The sequence below is a fragment of the Haliotis rubra genome, unplaced genomic scaffold (genome assembly GCF_003918875.1).
Source record: "Haliotis rubra isolate DU_JTF1 unplaced genomic scaffold, ASM391887v1 Scf32, whole genome shotgun sequence".
In the NCBI taxonomy this organism is placed as follows: domain Eukaryota; kingdom Metazoa; phylum Mollusca; class Gastropoda; order Lepetellida; family Haliotidae; genus Haliotis; species Haliotis rubra.
The window spans coordinates 1,339,126-1,362,337 of NW_025766991.1; the positions used below are offsets into that span (position 1 = coordinate 1,339,126).

At 36.9% G+C, this 23,212-nt stretch overlaps 1 protein-coding gene across 1 annotated transcript in view; it reads left to right on the forward strand.

The window, feature by feature from the left end:
• The window catches only part of LOC124283735 (1-phosphatidylinositol 4,5-bisphosphate phosphodiesterase beta-4-like), a 100,618-nt gene that overhangs the window by 24,595 nt on the left and 52,811 nt on the right, over window positions 1-23,212 (forward strand). The window contains 4 exon segments of the mRNA XM_046719759.1: window positions 7,047-7,171; window positions 7,737-7,817; window positions 10,375-10,440; window positions 21,607-21,744. Coding sequence (XP_046575715.1) covers window positions 7,088-7,171; window positions 7,737-7,817; window positions 10,375-10,440; window positions 21,607-21,744 — 369 coding nt within the window. The 5' untranslated portion in view covers window positions 7,047-7,087.

Below are 23,212 nucleotides of genomic sequence, written 5' to 3' on the forward strand. Positions count from 1 at the left end.
AAGCTTTCAGTAGGACAAGACCTGAGCAGTTGACTCAAATGTATTTTGCACCACCATTTCAGATTAGTCAGTACAAAGTGTTCTTTGTTCTATGTCCATTATTCAGTCTTGTGCTGAAATCAATGTGCACAGGATATCATATATGTGAAAATAATTGTTATGTGTTCATTCAAACTACTTTGACATTGCATGGAACAACAGCTCTATCAACATGTCAAACATTGACAGTCACCAATGAAAGCAGTCTGACCTTCATTTGTACAGGAACTTCATCCCTGTGAGGCATTCAGGTATGATGTCAGATAAACACTTCAGCATTTTGCTAATGACTTAACTGCTGATGACTTAATGAAATTCCTGTGCATATGGGCAACAGTTTTAAAACTAATTACTGATGACACAATAATGCCCGTAATTTCACACATCGCCAACAAAGATAATGTTCCTTTTATTGATTCTTCTATGATTAAAACATCAAACAGATAATTGTTTCAAACACAGCTTTGAAATTAATGAATACTTTATGGTTCCTTTAAGGAATTCCTTTGGTTAGACCTTGTCGTGCCATATTCCCAGTATTAGGTTTTAGCACCTCTTTGATTTCTAGATCAATTTGTTAGCAATCATTAAAACTGCCCCCAGCATTACAGTCCATATACTGCATTGCAATATGGGTATGTTTAGTTGCATGGGAACTATTATTGTAAACGTTTTAGGTTTAATGGTCACTTTTGGTGGATTTCTAAGAACAAACTTAATTTGTTCTGTGTGGTTGTAATAAGCACGTCTGTTTTGTCAGTTTTCTGAAAGCCAGGGGCTCTTATTTACCGTGAACACAGTATCTGTATTTCAGGGACTGTTTGATGGCCTAAGGTCCCCAGTACTCTATGCTTGAACAGTTGATAAAATGAGGTTTCAGTATTTACAGTGTGTGGCCAGATAATTGAATGAAGCTTCTATACCCAGTTAGTGATGTCAACCTATGGCCAAGCATGCTTTTAAATAGCTGGAATACTGTTGACTTTGTCTAAAACAACACTCAGGAATTTTTGTATTGATGAGGCTACTATAAAATAATTAGATTTGTTCTGACTAAATTTTTCAAAGCCATTAGGCAGGAGGCATTATATTTTGTTCATTATATATATTAATTGTTTTCTATATATTGTTCAAGGCATCTATATTCATTAAAACTTTAAGAATTTACATGAAGCATTAATTCTTTATAGAAATATTTGTATAGTGCATGTCATCAAATGAGGCAAATTTCTTCTTGTCATATCTATGTTTATAGATTACATGCAATGTATAAAGAAGTGACAACTTGTACTTTTCTTACTACAGCAGAACTTCAGAAAGATTTCATTGTAATATTATCTATTAGGAAAGTGTTCTGGGAGTGTAATGGGCATTGCAATGTTTTATGAAGCACGAAAGCCATAAAGCTATACATAGCATTGATATATTGCATAGCTCTACATTTTGGCTTTGGAAGCAATCTGAAACATCAATACTTGAGTCAAAGTTCATAAATAGAACAAAATCACCGCTATTTGATTTGCCCAAAATAACAAGCTTTAAGAAATTGAACATATCATGGGAGAATGAACCTCATGATACCGATTTGTGCTGATATGATTCACTCACATATTCGTTGAATCAAACCATATCCCTTCATAAATTCAATTCTATATTCACACTCACTAGTATTGAAAATACATGTATATTCTGAAAAGCAATGTTTTGACTTGAATATAGGTTGAAAGCATGGTATGCAAAATGGAATATATCCAAGGCAGGCAGAATAATAGTCTGCGCTCTTACATTGGTTTATTTAATTTGACTGTATCAGGTCACTGTTTACTGATAAATCAACACTGTAAACTAGGTCAAAACATGCCCAAAAAATTATTTTGTTATTGTTTCACAGAATAAATAATACCTCCACTGCTGACTTGTTTTATTCATTACCCAATATACATGATATTTATAATGTTTGCCTCACCTCATTCAGTGAATTCATGGTAGCTCTAACACTGATATATTGATAATATTATGGATCCTTATTATAAAGGTGTAATGTGGATAATGGTTTTGGAGGTTGTCAATAGTTGACCACATAATGATTGGACAGTTATGTAAGTGCTTGATAGTACTTGCCATTGATTTACAGAGCTCTTGGTTCTTTTGATTTGAGGCCTTAAAATGAGGGGCTGTGGGGTAGCCTAGTGGTTAAAGCGTTTGCTCGTCACGCCAAAGGCCCTGGTTCGATTTGCCCACATGGGTACAATGTGTGAAGCCCATTTCTGGTGTCCTCCGCTGTGATATTGCTGGAATATTGCTACAAGCGGTGTAAAAGTAACCAAACTCACTCACTCACTCTTTAGATTTGAACAAGTATTTCAAAGGGACATCTTGCTTAAGTTGAAATTCATTTATGCTATTAGAAAATGCATTGATCAATTTTGAATCTATCACAACTTCAAAGCATGGCTTTGCATGTCTTTACCTTCAAATAAATTTCATTAGTGGTTTTTTAAAATTTCAGATTCATTTAGGTAGGCTTTTGAATACAAAGTAACTTCTTTCTGATGCCTTAATTTTGGGAGCATTTTAGATTTGTTCTTCCTGTTGCATGTCATGATATAACCACATCTCAATGTAGTTCAATCTCTCCAACTGGACATGATGTCAGTGAGTGTCAGTTAATCAATAACCGACTTTGAAGAGATATTATTAGTGTGCCAAGTCACGACAATGTAAGCATGAGTTGTCGGTATATATAATGACATTATTGGGAGGATCCAAAAGATCCCTAATTATTATCATCTTTACTGTAGAATTAACTTTTATACCTGCCGAAAGTTATTAATAGGACCTACTAGAGAAAAGAACAAGGTTTTCCATGTGTCCTGCATGTAAATGCTGCAATATCACAAAATATGCTCAGTCTTAAAAAGGGCAGTAATGAATCCACTATGAGACAAATACAGGGTTTTACACACTTTTAAAAATGGGAGTCATGGTGACTCACAATATTTATTTTTGGGAGTCATTTTCAATATTTGGGAGTCATGAAATCTTTGTTAATCATTCCCAGTATGTAACTGTATGTCACACCACCAAATGAAACTACAGCATTGTTCAATTCAAACAGCCAGGATTACTGTCTCCTCTGAGTACTCTGGAACAATCTGACAGCTCTGTGAAAGTCAAACTATCATCGAACAATATCTTTTTTGCTTATCAAATCGATTTTATTGAACTGAATTGTGATGGCAACCCATAAAACTTGCGTCAAGCTTGACTTGTATGATAATATTTTGAGAGTCGTTTACAAAATTGTTGCGTCAAATACGCAGGAATCACGCGTCATGTAAAACCCTGCAAATATATGATACGAATACGGATATTTGGCAATGAATACAATAAAAAACCAGCAGTTGATGTGTTATTCTTTGTATTCAGTGAAACAATACCGAAATACATTCTTTTATATGTTTTGATCAATTATACAGTGTTAACTTATCACAGCAATGACCAGTGACCACATTAATGTCAAATTAAATATATAACAGTGTTTACTACTGTCCTGCCTGGTAGTGGCTTGGATATATTTTATTTTGTATATTTCAATTTGATAAATAACACCAATCAAGTGAGAACATTCCTTTAAAAAATGCATGAATATAAGATTCTAGTGACCTTGAACAACAAATTGAATTCATGAAAGGATATGGTTTGATTCAGCAAATATGTGAGTGAATCGTAGCAGTTATAGTCTTAAATTCTTTTCAAATCCAAGGCATAATGTGGCATTTCCATTTTCTAATAGTTACATGTCCAGGAAAGGTGTTACATTGTTACCATATATATCATGGTAGCTGGAGTATTAAATTGCTGTTTGACTGTGACATGCTCACTGGTTGTGTTTTCCCCCGTTTTGACTAACACCTCCAACCAATGAAAATAATTGGAGCGGAAACATCGCAAAACATGTCAAAGCATTTTCGGATAATATGAGGGATAAAAGGGGTCTACATTTATGTATATTTGTAGTTACATGTATATATATTGGATATTGCAATCAGCCGTGCGCAAATATATTTATTTACAAGGAATAATATGTTCCAGGATCGTTTTATATTAGTTGCAGCTTTTAGGTTATTGGTTACACATAACAATAGGCACACACATAGCGCTTCAGTGTAGCTGATTGCTACTTCAGGATAGTATAATCTTCGTAGAAAACAGATACTGTTCAGGTTGCTTGCATTGTGAATACATGTTGCAGACATGTCATACCAAAAAATGTTACTTTCAATAGGTCAAAATATGGCATTTATGATGTATGTATCTAGTGCCTGATTAAACACTTTGTTCATTTCAAGACATTTATGGCATTAGTTTAATCATGGTCGTCGTAAATAATGAGTTGATGCTGTATGCTGATCAGTCAGCGCATTCTTTTTCTGAAATTATTGCAAATATATTCAATGATGTTTGATATGAAATCAGTCAAACCGATTGCAAACATTAGTCCGGAAAGAGATGGTCGCGTTTGGTAATCAGATACTGTAACAAAATGATCATTTTGCGAACCTCGTCAGGATTAGTTTACCTGTTATTTTTTCTGTAATGTGGTCATGTTAATGGCTTGGTATTTGGGAGACAACGTCAAACTCATTGAAGGCATTATTAAATGCATCCCATTCAACATAGCTGATACCTCAGAGATGTGTAAATATCTTCTGCAGAAACAAACTCAGCATCATTTGTAAATTTGTTGACATGGAGCATTAGTTTCATGGTCTTGTGACAATATTGAATAATTTCTGGTACAGTCAAATATGGTTATAACAAACTCCAAGGGACCTCTAATTTTAACCAATTTACAACCAAAGTTTGTCTCATACTTTTCAACTATAAATATAACATATGCATGGTCCAAAAGGAAACAGTTGTATCTGTTATATCTGTCAGTTTGGTATAAGTGTGTTTGTGATAAGGTAGGTTATTGTAGTTCTGAAGTTTGTGCTGAAAAAGACTGAGAAATGCCTGACTTTCATGAGGTGTGGCTGAAAGAACTTCATTGGTGACAACTGTTTATTATTTAACGAACATGTCACTTGCGGACAATACTGATTTTTAGATTTGGCAAATTCATGAAAGAAACTTGTCAAAGCACTTGAAGAGCAGGAGGCCTGAAATGTTTTTCAAAATGTCAGTTGTTTTGGATCCATTTTGTATCAAGTCAGATGACATCACAGGAAAACATTTACGAAGATTACTGCAGCCTCTACCCAACCTATACCCAAACTACACCTAACCTACACCCAACACCCAGCCTACACCTAACCTACACCCAACCTACACCTAACCTACACCCAACCTACACCCAACCTACACCTAACCCACATGCAACCTACACCTATCCACATGCAACCTACACCTATCCACATGCAACCTACACCTATCCACACAGACAGCAAGACCTGGAGTCCGGTCATCCTTGATTATTTTGGCCTGATCGTGTACACGAGCAGTTAGCAATCACCATGATTAATGTATCAAGCTGCTCTAATTGCTCACATAATTGACTGGGTATTGTTCAAGGGATAATAAATAATCATCAAATAATTATCACAATGTACACATGATAAACGATATACACAATACGCTGGTCAACAATCTTGTCACTGAAGGCAGTTCTATCAGTTTATGATGTCTTCGAAGGTCATGTCTGTCCTCCTGGGGTTTTCTCTAAAATTTAGCATCAGACTTTGATATTTATCAAAGTGAGATACACAAAGCTTGATATATCCAAGCCAGGAAGAATAATAGTCAGTACTCTTCATTTTGATGGCAATGTGATCACTGGTCATTGTAAAAATGAATTAACACTGTCAACATGAACAAAACATGCCATAGAATTTAATGTGTTATTGTTTCAGTGATATAATGACTAATACATCAACTGCTGACTTGTTATTGTATTCGTTCTGCAATATTTCCAACATTCGTGATATGTCATATTTATCACATAGTGGATCGTTTGAAGCCCCAGTAGGTATCAGTGTTCAGTATTAAGGGGATCCTCAAGGTCTTCTGTGACATTAAACTGTTAACCTGGGGATTCCACCAGGCAAGTGAAGAATGAATGTGTATGAAGTATGTATTGTGATGATGTCTGATGATGGACCTGTCAACAACTTATATTATCTATCCATCCTTAGAAACATTACAAAACGAAGTGGTGATGGTCATATTCCAAGATACACTAAGTTAATTACAAAGAGAGAAAAATTCATAGAAAATATTTAATGTGCAAGCCAAAGTGCTGATATCACAGGCTGTATAAATGGCTTCCAAAATAAACCTGTTTAGGATGAAGCAGTGCATGACAAATGGTTTAATTGTGTGGCATACTTGGTTCAGCATCTCTTTACTACTCTAACCTTGTATCGCTTCACAGCTATACAGATATAACAATAGTGGTCAACCACACCTCAATAGGTGTGGCTATTTCTGTTAAGCCTACAGTAACAGCAACATTGCCGAACATTGTTGATACCTTTGACCTATGATCTTGACATTGTGAATAATTGACATAACAATCAGTGTTGATAACTAGCTTATTACGACAAACACCTTGTTAGATAAATATTTATTTCCCACCATTATTGAGGGATTAATCTCCTAACTAGAGTTAGGGCATTGTGTATGTTTTTACTGATTCTTAGCATTCATTGCAATCATGGATGAGCAGACAAAGCTCTGTGTAATGTGTTTCTAAACCTGAGGAGGAAGCAGGCAGACAAGATACATGATGCAAGTCATCATCATCACTGTCTATATGGATGATATCATCATGACCATTATTATGTCTCTTCATGATTGCTTTGCATGAATACAATACTGGTTTCAAGTTAGTTAATATCAAATGAGGTCCTTTAGGAAGCTCTGACTAATCTTAATTCCGAACAATGCATTGAGTTAGGGCAATATATATTACAACTGTGACTTATAATATGTATTGTTTACAGGGTGCTAGGGAGAAGCTGCTGGGGCCCGTGCTGTCAGACTGATGGCCAAGCCGTTTGAGTTCAGCTGGTGCATCCCTGTACCTGAGGCCCTGCAGAATGGAGAGACATTCGACTGCTGGGATGAGGTATCATGATGCTTAATACCACATATAACTTCACTTGAATTTCATTGTTTAGAATGGTTGAACAGAAATGGTATCATTTAAAAAATATTTGAAAATGGTCCAAGCAAGTTAAGAGAAATTCAGTAGTCCCACAGGTTAGTTAAAAGATCAAGGAAGTTCAAGGCCATTAAATTGTTATGTCCATAACAGTCATAGTGCATGTACCTCATGCTTGTCTTTTAGTGGAAGGAGTGTGTATGTGTCTGTGTGGGTGGGTGTCAGAGGGTGACAGAGGCATGGGAACCCCAGTCAAGATGCCACAATTTGCTATGCAGAATTGTCTCCCTTGGGCACACCAGAATCCTGTTCGCCTTAATAATGTTTCTGTGTTTGTCAGCATCATATCTGCGAACCTGGGTTTCGCATAAAGAGTCAGTGAAGTATATTTTTTTAAAGTTGGTAATGTTTTCTGTAATGATAGAAAGGCAAGAAAAAAAATAGAGTGTTTCTGATCTCATGTTTTTTAAAAGTTCTATGAAAATCTATTAAGTTATTGTGTCCTCAAGTTGGTTTGTTCGTGTTTCAGGAGTGTTCTACCCTTGATCCCAATGCAACAGTCAAGGTGGATACCAATGGCTTCTTCATCTACTGGAAGAGTGAAGGCAGGGTGAGCAAACAGGCACATATATTGTGTATAAAAAGCTATTTTGGTTCCAGTTACATCAATGAATCAATGTTTGTCTGTCTGTTGAGCCAACTGGGACCATGCAAACATGTATTTAATCTGATGACAAAGTCCTATCGCCTTTGATGTTGTCAGCATCTTGTCCATTAACTAGCTTTGAGGAGTTCTATATTTGACTTCTTTGAACGTTAAAAACTATCTTGAAAAAGCAATGAAATTCACTGAAAACCTGCTTTGATGTTTGTGTTGTAGTCAAAATTAAACTTTAAACTTAAACATATGAATGAAGGCTTAAAATTTGACATAGGAGGAAATTTGTAAAGATTTTTTTCAGATGTTGTAATGTGATTTACTTTGCAATGATTATTCAAAATAATTTCAAACTGATTAAGTCTTTTGATCCAGCAATTATTCAGGGCCCTGTCCCATGAATGATCTGATGAAAATACAAGTAATAAAATCCTTTCCATAATCACAAACAATTATGGATTGTATGATTCTGATTATCGTGAACATGATAAGGTTAGGTAAGCCAGTATGGGAGCAATGTCTTAGTAGCGCTGATATAATACTGTAGAACAGAACCCAGAATATAATCAGGTGAGCTAAAGAACCTTATGACCCCCCTTTGTATATATCACTGCAATCTGTGTATTAAGTTAGAGAAATTGTTATAAGATTTGATATTTCTAACCTGTGGAAATAAGATAATTTCAATTTGCTGTCCTTTGAAGAGAGCATGGTATTGATTAAGTAAGTGCACAGTCCCGAGTGCACTTCATGATGCATGCTTTCATATAGATTAGATTGATCAATACCACTATCTGATGAATCATACAGTGCCAGCTATGTTTTGAAGAGCCTTGTCAGTGTGCAGCTAAAAGTGCTCAGATTCATTATTTACTTGACATAAAGATTGAGGAATATTTTCCCTCTTGCTTTGTTACAGTAAGACATCAGCAAATGTTTATCATGGATTGTCAAATCGCTGTGGAGCAATTCAAAGATCGAGTGTAAAATGGAAACCCTAGTGGTCTAATTTGCCACAATTTGCTTTGCAGTATTGTGCCCCTTGGGTGTTTTGGTATCTGGTGGTTATCGGTTTCCACTTACAGATTGTCCTTGACAGTCCATTTGACCTTAATGTTGTTGGGCGGTGGGGTAGCCAAGTCGTTAAACTCACTCATTTAATGTTGTCACAATGCAGTTGCTCTGATATTGCTGAGTGTGGTGTAAAACTAAACTCAATCACCTTCTGAAATAGCCAAAGGTCCAGCATATGATTGAAGTTAAGGCAATATACAATGAGGTGTATGTAAATATTTCTACACTTTCCGAGGTGTATCGGTTGATATCCCTACAGTTGTAGTTTATGAGACTAAGCCTTATACCCCACTCCAGTCGAGTAGCATTTTCGATAAATTTTACTTGTGTTCAGTGCTATTCTTGCTGCGCAAAGCTGAAGCGACACATATTGGATGATCGTAGAATGAGAAGCTGTCTGTTATAAAAAGTATATAGCCATACCGACAAGAAAAGACTTCAGAAAAACATACAGATGATAACAAAGTTGGTCCATAAAATGTGAAATCTGAGATACATTATCACTAGACACGATGATTTACCATTTGAATTGTATTTTCTGTTCTGCTAGGCACATTTTTATAGGCAGATGTAAAGGTTACTGTGTGTATGTTCTCATAAACGAAGCTGGAAACTAGCAAAGTGTTATATGCAAGGTTTTCACAAATCAAACTGTTAAAAATACACAATAATATAACTTTAAAGAATTAATATTATAATTGCTGTATACTCAAGTACATAACTGTCCATGCAGATCTACATGCATACAAATTTGCAAGATGAACAGTTTTTGTGAGCAAAATCTGATCAAATATGAGAATTTAAGGGCTTTCAACAAGGCACTCCCTTGCTAGTCCGAAAAACAAATGTGAGTACTCAAAGTATAATGACTAGTTTGTATTTGTGCTCCCATTGTCTATTGATCACGTGGACCCGTGAAGATCCAGGTTAGAATTGATCTTCAGTAACCCATGCTTGTCGTAAGAGGCGACTAATGGGATCGGGTGGTCAGACTCGCTGACTTGGTTCACACATGTCATCGTATCCCCATTGCATAGATCGATGCTCATGCTGTTGATCACTAGATTGTCTGGTCCAGATTCGATTATTTACAGACCACCGCCATATACCTGGAATATTGCTGAGTGCAGCATAAAAGTAAACTCACTCAATCAATCAATATTGATCAAGCAAATGAATTTTGTAGATATTACCATGTAAACGACACCTAAACTGTCAAATTGTGACTCCACATGCTACTATTGGTGAAGCCAATTTCTGGTGTACCCTGCTGGGATATTGCCAAAATGTTCCTAAAAATTGCATTTAACCAGCTCAGTCACTCACTTTGAAAAAAGTGTGGTGTAAAACATCAGTCAGTTTGACTATGACGATCGATCGTGACTCATTTCATAATTGGTTCTTCTTACTCTTATGTTGTTTGTTATATTTGCAGGAGGGCCAAGTCTTGGAATGTTCCCAAGTGAATGACATCCGCCTAGGGCTGGCTCCCAAGATCAACGTGAGTTTCTTCCATTGATCTCGTCTTCCGTCCATCTTTGCTGATACTCACAGACTTGATTAGCTTCTACTCTTTCCGGAGACTAAACTGATTACATGCTACAGTTCTCAACCTACCTCCGTCCCCCATATATTTTCATCACAGCAGTGACGTCTCCACATTGTTTTGCTGTACAGCTGGCAGTGCTATACATAGGGGAAGAGATCAACTTGGCATGGATGCCATTTTTTTTTCATCATTACAAAAGTCATCATGTGTTGGTTAGGAGGAAAGAGTTTCTGTAAATGGGATTAATCACTTTTTTGTGAAAAAACTAGGAGCCAAACAAATCTTTATTTAAGAGGAGCATAGAAATATGTGAATAATGTAAGACTTTGTTCTTTCCATCATTACCTTCAGGACAAAATTAATTAACGGGGATTTTCATTTAAAGTTTTATAAACATGTAGGCCAGAATGCTGTGATTTTTTTAATTTAATCTTTCTAAACAAACTGTTCACAGCATTTGTGTACGTTAATTGTTGACAGATGTGGTTCGCATGAAGCATACGGTAGCTGTTCGGTCTACACTGGATTATGTGTGACACAGAAATGTGCATCCAGTATGCACCAATATAAAGAACTGATGCAGAAAATTATAAATGATGGTCCTTGGGACACAGAGTAATATTAACTGATCTAAATCCTTGACAAGCAGTATAGAGTTCCTGTTATAAATATAATCGTTACATCTTACAGCAAAGTACACTACACTACTCGATTACTTTGCAGGAATCGTAATCGTTGTAATTAGTAATACTCTGGACCCATAGTTTTGTAGGGCAAGGTGAAACCCTGTCTACATACAGGCGTCTTCTGTCAAGCAGAGATTGCTTTGGTTGCTCGGTTGGTTTTTCGTTTAATGCCACACTCAGCAATATTCCAGCTATATGACGGCGGTCTGTAAATAATTGAGTCTGGACCAGACAGTCAAGTAAAGAAGGAAGGGAAGACAAGTAGTGATTTTAATTTTGTCAGTAGGTACTTAAGGACAAGAAACTGATGCTTGGTAATGAGAAACACAGAAATGTAAGTCTATTAATTAAGTTGTTATGGCCTAGTAAGGCTGTTTGGAAAGTGTTGATTTGGGTGTTAAAAGTGTTGAAGGTTGTCTTGTTTGAATGAGTCTGATCAATAAATATCAATTGACAGATATTCTCAAACTTGTCATCTTTGGATATTCTACTGGTTTATTCAATTCCATTTCCGAAAGCTCCTGTACCATATTAGATGTTGAGTGCTCAGAAAATTCGGCAAATTAAAGCCCAACACAAGTTAAGTTTCATGTCAGAGATTGATCGAGAGTTAACAGACTTAATGTGTATGTTGTTGAAACTAAAACAATGGTGATAATTAGGTCACTAGATGATTGATGACTTGAATTCTATTTACTGTGTATGACTGACTGACTGACTGAGTTGGTTTTACACTGCTTTTAGCAATATTCCAGCAACATCACGGCGGGGGACACCAGAAATGGGCTTCACACATTGTGCCCATGTGGGGATTCGAACCCGGGTCTTCGGCGTGACGAGCCAACGCTTTAACCATTAGGCTACCCCACCGCCCTACTGTGTATGACAAGAATATACTCTATTATAAGTATTGTGGACTTTTCATGTAAATAGCATTCACATTATCAAATGTTTTATCCTGGCTACCATGCACATCGGTTGATACAATTAACAATGCAATATATCAGTTGGTCAGTTTCATTATTTTTGCAAACTTTGATACGACACAGTTCTGCATCTTAGCTGACATTGAAAAATACCTGTAGGACAATTTTGGTGTGTCAGAAAATGAACCAATGTGAAACCTTGCAATTTCCCACTTATCTATGAAAGTTGTTTTATAAGAAATAACTCTCCAACATGTCATATTTCTGATACCTTTTTTGGCAATGGTATGTTTTAAATCAGAAATGTGTCACTGGTGTAACATTTCAAGTATCAATACCGCCATATAGCTGGAATATTGATGACTGCGGCGTAAAACTAAACTCACATGTATCAATATTTTTACACAGCTGTCTTCTTAAAAAAGAAGTTGTATTTAAATCACACAGTAGATAATGTGGATTGTTGTGTGAAGGATAGACATTTGTATGGACATGAGATAACTTACGAAATACTCTGAAAATTGGTTGGGGACTCATATTTTAGCAGGACAGTAATGCCGCAATTATTTAGATGTCTGTAGTTGAAACATTTTCATTCTACAATTGTCTCAGTAGGCATGAATGATAATTACAATGACTTTATCGCACTAATTTCAGTATGAAAGTAATGACAGCATGTACCTATTGTGTAGTGGACTCTTCTATTACACTTGTTACAGTGAATTGTGACTGTTTCTGGCACTGTTATTCAAGCAGGTTTTATTCATTGTAATAGTGATGTTGATCATACCTACTGGTCATTTGGATCTTCAGTAACCCATGCTTGTTGTAAGACGTGACTGACAGGAACGAGTGGTCAGGCTCGACATAGATTCTAATGTCGTTGTCAAGCAAGTGACATTTGATAACGACATTAGAATCTATGTCGAAATGTCACCTCCACAGAATAAAAGAAGTTGGATATCCATAATAATTGTCATTATTCTTCATCAACTCAACTTCTAAATTGCCCATCAAGAAGTTTACAATCTTCACCAAAATGTTCTGTGAACAACATCATACCTGCAACTGTCAGCCTTATGCTTCTAATTAGCAGGTAATTAATGAGTTATATCAACAATAATACCTGTCTGAGTGACAGGTAAATGTAACAGTAGTAGTTGTTATCAGTTCACTCTATCCTTTCATTAGTGACAGTTTGTAAAGGTACCCCCTGATAGAGTGTCACGTTTCACAAATGCATTGAACCATTGCATTTCTACTGACATTTTGATACACAATTCTCCTAACATCAATTCCACCATGTTTTATTTCTGTATCAGTTTTCTAAAAGTGACATTTACTACATTTTGCAAAGCTACTCAGGTGAGATTCACCTTGCATATCATAATACTGTTATTGCCATAGGTGTGACAGTAAAACAATGGTCTTGCAGTTGAGATTTCGACTGTTACAATACCATTGCAACAGTAATGAGGCAATCCATAGTCGCCCTGTTTATGTGATTAAAAAAATTAGGCTGTGAATTTGAAAATGCCTGTTATCAAGAAGCTTTCTGCTCTATTGCCATCTGTGTCTATATTTAAAAACTCAGGCAGAACTCAGTAGAGCAATGATCAGGCGTCATGTACCCCAATTTGTTAATAGCCATAATATTGCTGTTTCTTTCTGTAAGTTCACACATCTCTGTAGTTAAATCATGTGAAATAAAAGTAATCTGTTTGTTATTCATAAGCATGATAAAATGGTTCATGGATGATGAATTGGAGCAATACTCCCAATGGTTATGCTCATTATAGAGGGAAAGGAGGAAAAGATCGCACTCAGAAGGATTTGAATAAAATAACCCTAGCTCTGTTCCATATTTACTGAAGACTGTTATACAGTTGTGGGGTTAATACCAATGTCACTTAGTTGATTATAAACATACGTTTTTAGGCAAATATGAAGTGGGACTAAGCTCAGTCAAATCATCAATCCCAGAAAATCTGATTAAAATCTTCTGAAACCTTTGATCAGGAGTTCAGTTCTCAGTTTGCTCTGGATATGTTTCAAGATTTGTCATGGTCATACCTGTGCTATATAGGGGGGTTCACATGAGACCTGTTTCACTTTATCCATCAAGCTCACATTTTTAGCATTGAAGCAAATCTGAAATGCAGTTTAAGATGGCATTCAAACTAACTCACCAACTAATATGGATTCAGTCCATGAAACAAAGTTTTGATGACACATATAACCAGGTAATGATTACCTAAATAAAATACAGAATGACAAATGGCTTGTGTCACAATGTCTTAGACTGGTGACAGGACCCTACAGGCAACCGTATGTTAAGATGCAGTGGACCATCGGTTGACTGAGTTTCAAAGTGAAAAGTCATGCTGACCTGATGGTTGTTGGGAGATATGTGGTGGATGGTTATAGAGCAAATTGGGGCATACATTAACCACAGCTGTCAATACCAAGTCAGAGTCTGATGAGTTGTGTACTTACACTCATCCTGCAGCCACAGCCTGGGAAAGGAAGGATTGGATTGTTTGGTTGGTGCAGCGCTGGCAGTAAAACATATAAGTGTACAGGATGTAATGTTGTAGGTGAATAGGGTAGGCACTGTTGTATGGATAAGGATTTACACAACATATCTAAAAGACATCAATTTGGCATTGGAAATGAATTAAATGATCTTTTCAATGACAATATGACCCTTCAAATCAATATATCAGTTGCAGTTCATGATTCATTTCTTTGATGCGTGAACAATTTTAAAAGTTTCAAGTCTGTTGAAGACCATACACAAATGCTGTTGATTTTCTCAAAAAATAAGGGTAGATTTAATGTGTTGTTTCTTGTGCTAACTCAGGGGTGGAAATAACTTTAAAATTGCCAGTGTACTCCGGTACAGTGGCACATGTAAAATCACTTGCCCTGATAATTGTTCCACTATACCGGCCGTTTTCTTGTTGATTTTGTAAATAAACAACATAATTAACATTGGAATATCAACTGGACACTGGTACAGTGTGATATACAAATTTGCTTGCCTGACAGAAAAAAAACACTGGACTCGGGCGTTGGGCAATGGGTTATTTCCACCCCTGTTAACTTATACTGCTTATCCATCATATGTGTGCAGGTGGAACCATTCTCAATATCGGTAAACAGATTTATACTGGTTGAAGAAGTTTGTATATCTGTAGCACAGTGCATTTTGGAAGGAAGTACATATATAAGGATGTAAGACACGTTTCAACAAACATGTAGAATAATGGAAAAGAAGAATGAATTTTTGTGCGAAAAAGCTTGAGTATTTATAAATGGAGTTCGATGAAACTTTGTGTACATCAATTGTCTAAGTGTGATCTGTTTGGGTGGCATTCATGTGAGGTAGGTGTTACTAGAGATCAAATTATGACATATAATAAAGATTTTGCACAAATTCTGATTGTAATACATGGGAATTTCACAGAAATCTAAACATTTTCAAATCACTAACAAATGACACAGTGATTATTAAAATACTTATCATATGTCATGACATATAAAAAAAAGTTTCACTGAGAAACAGCTTGATATGGAACATTGTAACACCAGTTAAGTTTACAAAGAAAAAGGTTGTACAGTCAGTTAGATCATGTCCAAGACTAGCTCAGCACCAGGTGTCATGTGTCATAACTGTCTTATGTCATTAGGTTGCTGTGAAGGGCATGTACTCATGAAATTTCCTGTAAGTCGTTTCACTGAAGAAGTGTTATCATGTCTTTGTGTCTTTCAACTAGGATTAATGGGCCATTAAACATGAAGAATTGAATGAAACATTAAAGAACCCATTTATGAGAAGTTTTATTATAGCCTGTGTAGCGTATTGGGATGTAAAACAGAGTTTTGAGGAGTTTCATTCCTTAACGATACAAACACACGGTTGCCCAAATGACAGGCCTGGCTCAAGGCGCTTTGCGTAGGGGAGCGGTTAGTTACTTCCGCTAGATAGGGAGGCATCATTACGAATATGGATATTACATAGTTCGCGATGTTACAGCATGTCCCCCCACTATGTTGCAGGAACAGTAAAAGATATCATTGACATTTGGTAATATACTTAGAGTTATCAGTATATTTACTGGGTCATCTTTGAGGGTATATATGTACAAATAATTTAATCTACAATATGTCACCTCTTTTGGCGAGCTACAGAGCCTATTAGCTCTATTTTATCAGAAATAAAAAAACATATAACACTTATGTAAAAGGTGCACACTGAAAGGGACTATTTATGAAGTGTTCAGATGCTTTTTTTGAAAGATTACAAACACAGCTTCTTAAGTTATAATTGTGATGCAGTTGTGACACATTGTGCTCTTGCACATGATGGTGGTGGTTATAAATTATGGATTTTGATTCACGTTCTCTGAGTTAGGGATCAAGGGTTCGTGCCTATTGGCTGGAGTGGCAGGTTATTGGAATGAGATGCTTACTGGGCAAAGTCTTGCTCTGGATTTTTGGCTTAGGGAGAATGTCACAGAACTATCAATTGATTTTGCTGACAAATGTCATATCTTTATGAAATAGCCACATTGTCCTTGATTTGTTCATTTATGTAGATTTACTGGGATTCATTTATTCATCATCATGATTTGTGGACAGTTATATATGATTTGATGGAGGAAAGCAAGCTAGCACTTTATTTACTTCAGTCCAGGAAACATTCTTCAAAAGATTTACTTCAGTCCAGGAAACATTCTTCAAAAGATATGTTTCTGATTGCCACAAATTAAAAAATATATTTATCAAAAACATGTATCTTTTAGTTCATTGATGTACTTGAAACCATCATACTAGTCACATCATGCACATTTCACACAAAAGTCTCTGGTTCATTGTCCTGAAGGGTAGAATGTATATTAAGGCTATTGCTGGTGTCCCCTTTGAAATTGCTGGAATACTGAGGTGTTATGACTGAGTAAGGATTTACGCTGCTTTTAGCAATATTCCAGCAATATCATGGCAGGGACACCAGAAATAGGCTTCTCACATTGTACCCATGTTGGGAATCAACTCAGGCCTTCAGTGTGACGAGCGAGCACTTTAACCACTAGACTACCTCACTGCTACACTGAGCTGTAACATCATACATACTCAGTAGTAGTGATACTGTATTGTATTGATACAAGGCTCACTATACAATACATTGATTTAACAACCAGATACCAGGGTATATATTCTTTTTTATCACAGATATTGACGAAAGTAAATCCAGGAGTTCTGGTTCATTATAGGTATTTATGTTTTAACTTCATGCTCTGCAGGCATGACTTTCACCTTTTAATAGTTTGATCTTTTTCTGAATATTTCTGAACAGATATTGTTGACAACAGATTGAAATGTTAAAGCTTGATTGTCTTCAACAGACTGCAGCTGGATATTGGAAGATTGTCAAAACACATGGCCCTGATAGACAACCACTGCCACCATGAGGTCAGCAACAATGTGTTTAGATCACATTTGTTGATCTTGATAGGCAGCATCCATGACCTGCTTATTGTCATTGTGATGAAAATCCATATCTTTGATCTTGGCACCTCAGTCGCTGTTTCAGAGAACAAGAGCCCTGCATGACTGCTTGGTGATTCACTAGCTGATCAGGTTGGAGATTGTAGTTGATTTTAGATGGGCTGACAAATACAACGTGAATATAGTGGCACTGTCTATATTATTGATCCAGGCCAAGCAGGCAGTAATACTATGAGGTCGCCTGTCTACACAGTAATGGGTTGCGGCTGAGAATACGCTGACCTGACAAACAGCATTGATTCTTCTGGAGGGGTTGATGCACATTTAACCCGAGTGAATGCCCATAAGTCATCAAGGATTTTAGGCCCCAAATTCCTACAGGATGATGACCTGTGACCTGTGGAGATTGACTACCTTACAGGAGGGTGTCAGTATATTGTACTCAAAATCACATGTTAGATTTTTAAGGGGTAAAATGTAATGCATGGAAGATATTGATCAGTTTGCTTCTATATTGTCTACTATATGAGATAGAGCACATTTCCCATCGGATAACCTTTGCTTGTAATTGAGGGAACTATTATTGGGGCACAGTTGTGGGAAGTGCTGAGCAGTGTTGTGTCCTTTATGCCATTGCGGGTTCCCCACATGGGTACAATGTATGAAGCCCATTTCTGGTGTCCCCTGTTGTAATATTGCTGGAATATTGCTATAAGTGGCGTAGAACTAAAGTCACTAGCTCACTCAATTTATGTCATTGCGTGGTCATTGGTTCAAATTGCACATTCGACTGATGGCTATTCTTTGGCAGTATATCGAGAAAACTGACAAAAAAACCCATGTTTCTCTACCACATGAAGATGACATTAAGAGATAAAACTAACATTGATACAGTTGAAAGGGCCAAACAAGAATGTGCTTGCTCTCTTTACTTAATGTCTACAAGTTGAAGATAATTTAAGAGGAAAGTCATGCTGTTTCTAATATTAGCTAAATTTTTGTTGTTGCATTGATGGTAACCAGTAAGGATGCAGCAATCAAAATGAGAGCACAAGCAACTGTCGGTTGCAGGCCAGTCCCTCAACCCACACCATTGCATTGGTCAATGTGCCTGTAGCTCACAAGCGTGGTAGGCAATCAGCTACTGGCTATTACTGTAATTGATTGGGCTGTTGCCAGGAATTTTCTCATCTTAGAACCCTGAAGTCTCCTTTGAAAAATATTTCCTACTCTTTCATCAAATTAGTGTGATTAGGACTTGTGTGCCTTCTCTATTTGATAACTCTCAGAGGCTGTTATTATGCAGTACTGACAATTTTGTGGAGTTGAATGACAGGGTAAAGTTGAATCAGAGCCAGTAGCCAGTTTCTTAATGCGTACCATGGGAGTGAGATTGGAAATTTAAACATGGATGTTCCAGACGATGTTTTGGTTGCGTAGTGGCTGTTTCACAAGTCAGATCAGCATACACTGCACATTTAATTAGAGTCTGCCATTTGATGATCTGCAGTTGCAAACATTTTCATTTACTGTTTTCACAAATATATGCTTAACATTGGCATGTTATGAGGACGGAGTACTGATTTGCCTGTCTGGGAAGACCTGCTGTCTCTCTTATCAGTGTAGAGGATGCCCATCACCCTTCAAGAACCATGGCCATGTTATTGACCAGGAAACAGTCATGGCTACAAAACACTTGTGAAAGAGCAACTTGCTTTGAGTTATGCCTCTTCAGTGGCACCAGGAGTTGCTGGTTGTGTGGTTGAATCCAAAATTCGCCCCTTTTAGTATACTTGGTCTCAAAGCACAATATCTGTGCTTTGAGGATGACCTACATAAATTTTCCTTAACACATTAATGAAGCTAACTTGTCTGAAGATCATAAAGATGATCAACTTTTTAATGTGTTTAAATCAACATTGAACCCAACAAACTCACTCAAGAAGTATATTCTGCTAGAATCTCCCCCTTAGGCTTACATGTACATGCATAAGATCATTGTGAAGGTGAATGTAGAGTTTTGACATTATTTTTGTCATCCTGTGCCAGGTAGGATTATTAGAAATATTATGCAAAGTTGAAGCAAATACACCTAAGGACATTTTACTGACATCAGGCAATGTGTGTATCCTGTGTATACATATGTAAGGGTGCACACATACACATATTCTCTGATATTAGAAATGAAAGGTCAGGTTGTTATTGTCCCCCGCCACAACGCGGAACGGGGGACTATGTATTCAGCAGCGTCCGTCCGTCTGTCAGTCTGTATGTCTGTACGTATGATTATTGTTAATGCGATATCTCATGAACTGTTGTACCCAATGTCTTCAAATTTGGTGACAGCCTACATTGGGGGATTACGCAGACACCAGTCGATTTGGGTGACCTTGACCTTATTATCAAGGTCGCCACGTCACTTTGACCACTTTTCAAACTCTTGGTAACGTGATACCTCATGCACTGTTATATCCAATATCTTCAAATTTGGTGACAGCCTACATTGGGGGATTACACAGACACCAGTTGATTGGGGTGACCTTGACCTGATTTTCAAGGTCATCATGACACTTTGAACACTTATCAAACGCTTGTTATCATGACATCTCATGAACTGTTGTACCCAATGTCTTCAAATTTGGTGACAGCCTACATTGGGGGATTACCCAGACACCAGTCGATTTGGGTGACCTTGACCTTACCTTCAAGGTCACCATGACACTTTGAACACTTATCAAACTCTTGTTAATGTGATATCTCATGCACTGTTGTATCCAATGTCTTCAAATTTGGTGGTTATGCAGACACCAGTCATCTCAGGCATCTTGTAAAAAGTAGTAAGTATAGATATTCCATTCTTTAGAGGCGGGGGACATTGCCATACCAGTGGCAAACACTTGTTTATCTTGTTTCAACAGTTAACAATTGGAAGCGTTCCTTCATTCAAATACAGTATCAAAAGACCATAAGGACTTGAACATTTGTCTCACTGTATAACAATAAATGCGAGTGAGTGAGTTTAGTTTTATGCCGCACTCAGCAATATTCCAGCTATATGGTGGCGGTCCGTAAATAATCGAGTCTGGACCAGACAATCCAGTGATCAACAGCATGAGCATCGATCTGCACAATTGGGAATATGTGTGAACCAAGTCAGCGAGCCTGACCACTCGATCCCGTTATTTGCCTCTTACGACAAGTATGGGTTACTGAAGATCAATATGCTAACCCGGACCTTCACGGGTAACAATGAATGTAATTATGAAACATGGTTATAATGAACTTAAAGGAATTGGTGAAATACATCATAGGACTCAAAATAACTATTAAAACTGAATATATGATTTAACTTAGCCAGCTAACTATGACAACCTAGAAAACCCCTGAAGAAATTCAGAAGAGAGTGTGAGCAGTGTTCTTACACACACCGCACCAGTTGGTGACACCACCGTCAGATCATCTCAACACTGCTTTCTTAAAACAAAGCCAGTTGACCGGCCAAATGAGATTAATTGACTGCTTGAAATAGCATGTGGTTACATGCCTGTTGCTAATTTAGGAATACTTTAAGTGCTGAGGATTGAATATGTGATTGGCTGAGCGACAAATGGGAGAGCTGCATCAATAAATTATGACATTGCTGATATGCCGCCAATTGGTGTGAGTATTGAACCGTCCTTGATAGGAAGTGACAATAAATGAGGTTCACTAATCTATGTTTGTGGTGTAGTGATAATGGGATTAGTACTTGTATGATGTCTGATTAACCGCTGATGGTTGCTGATACTGGTTTGTTAAGAATATATTGAGTCTTATGACTGTTTGAAATGGAAAATCAGTTTGCTTTAGCCATTTATTTGTTACTTGTAGCAACATCGCATGATAATGTATAGAAAGCCGCAAAGTTGGGATTTGTAATATATTTCTTTGTACTACATTTTTCTGTCACTACAATATCCTTAGGTTTATGTTAACCAATGTGCATTGTATTTCAGGATCCCAAACTGCTGCTAGAAATTGAGCAGAAAGGCTCTGGTAACCTTGACTTTCGCACAGTGACAGTATGCAGTGGCCTGGATCTTGTCAACATCAGCTATACACCTATGATAGCACAGTCAGCAGATATAGCAAAGGTACCAGTGTATTTACCAGTGAACATTCAATGCCACAGTTTCCCAAGCCTGTTATTTTCCACTTAGACTGAACCTTAGAATTTGAACCTTGATGTATCAGGACAGTGACAATACATATGTGCATCTCCATTGTAGTGGTTACCATTTGCACCACTTGTCATAAGTCACCTGTGAAGATGCCATTTTCAAATTGGTTCCAGGGAGCCTCTGTTGTACAGGGTGACTGAAGGGAAAAGGTGGTATGTTTTGGTGATTCGGTCCAAAGAATGTCTGTGGATCATTACTCGTAGTTTCAACCACTGTTTTGTCTGGAATATTTGTTACAGACTGCTGTCATATGGCTGGACTGTTCCTGAGAAAGGTGTAATAGCAAACGAACAATATACTGTATCCTAATATGAAGACCCAAGTACTTATTTATGAAATGAAAAGTGGTCCAACAGTTTTAAAAAGAATGTATTCATGTGAACAGAAAATTATTGACTTCTGCAATATTGGCAATTTCTGTTTGTCATGCATTGTTAGAAACAACAAAGACACCACCTGCCACCTGTGACTTGATTTTGAGTGTCCTTTGAACCTTTGCATTTTATTATTAATATGTTTATGTTTATAGTTTTCACAAATTGTCAACTATACATCTTTTAACTTAATTGACACCTTCTTCAGGAAATGACCTGCTTTGGAAAGTGATCAAAATTAGTTAAAGGTCAAAGTTAGGATTCTACTCTGTGATCTTAGCTGTTTGTTCAGAATCTGAATAAAGAAAAAATTGGTTTACTCAACTATTAATCCATTTATAACTCTAATATACTAGAAATGATACTGAGTGCCAACTTTGGGCACAGACTGATGTTCAGGTTTTTGTGAGAAAGGGGTTTTATGATTGTTACTTTTTCAGTACATGGTTACCGGAAAGATATAAACTTAGTCTTTACACTGTCCTGTGACATGTCAGTGGGATCATACTCAAGGTCATCACTGAGGTTATTGTGAAACATTGTTTCCTAACTCATTTCCAGTTACTATTTCACTTTAACATGTATTTGTACAATCTAATCTGCTTGTATTACTGCTAAGAAGCTGTTTTAAAGGTCACATGCAACCAAAAAATCAAACATAATTAAAACACAATTATCACTTATTCATGACATCTAATATACATTGCTGGTTATGAAAAAACATATAAACAAAATTATAAGCGTACAATCGCAAATCAAAAGTGCAATATTGTGTACTTGGGTTTACTTCCTAAGAAACAAAGCAGCCGGGAAACCGAACCCAGTCAGAGCGGGTGGGTGTGCACTCAAGTGCAACGGCTGGTTCATTTGCAGATGCCCTCACGGCTCATTGTGTGTGTATATATAGAGATGTTGGGTTTTGTAAATACATGCTCATTTTTTGTGTATAACATTTTGCAATCAACAGACATCATAACATGTCATGTGTTCAAGTATCACACCTGCCT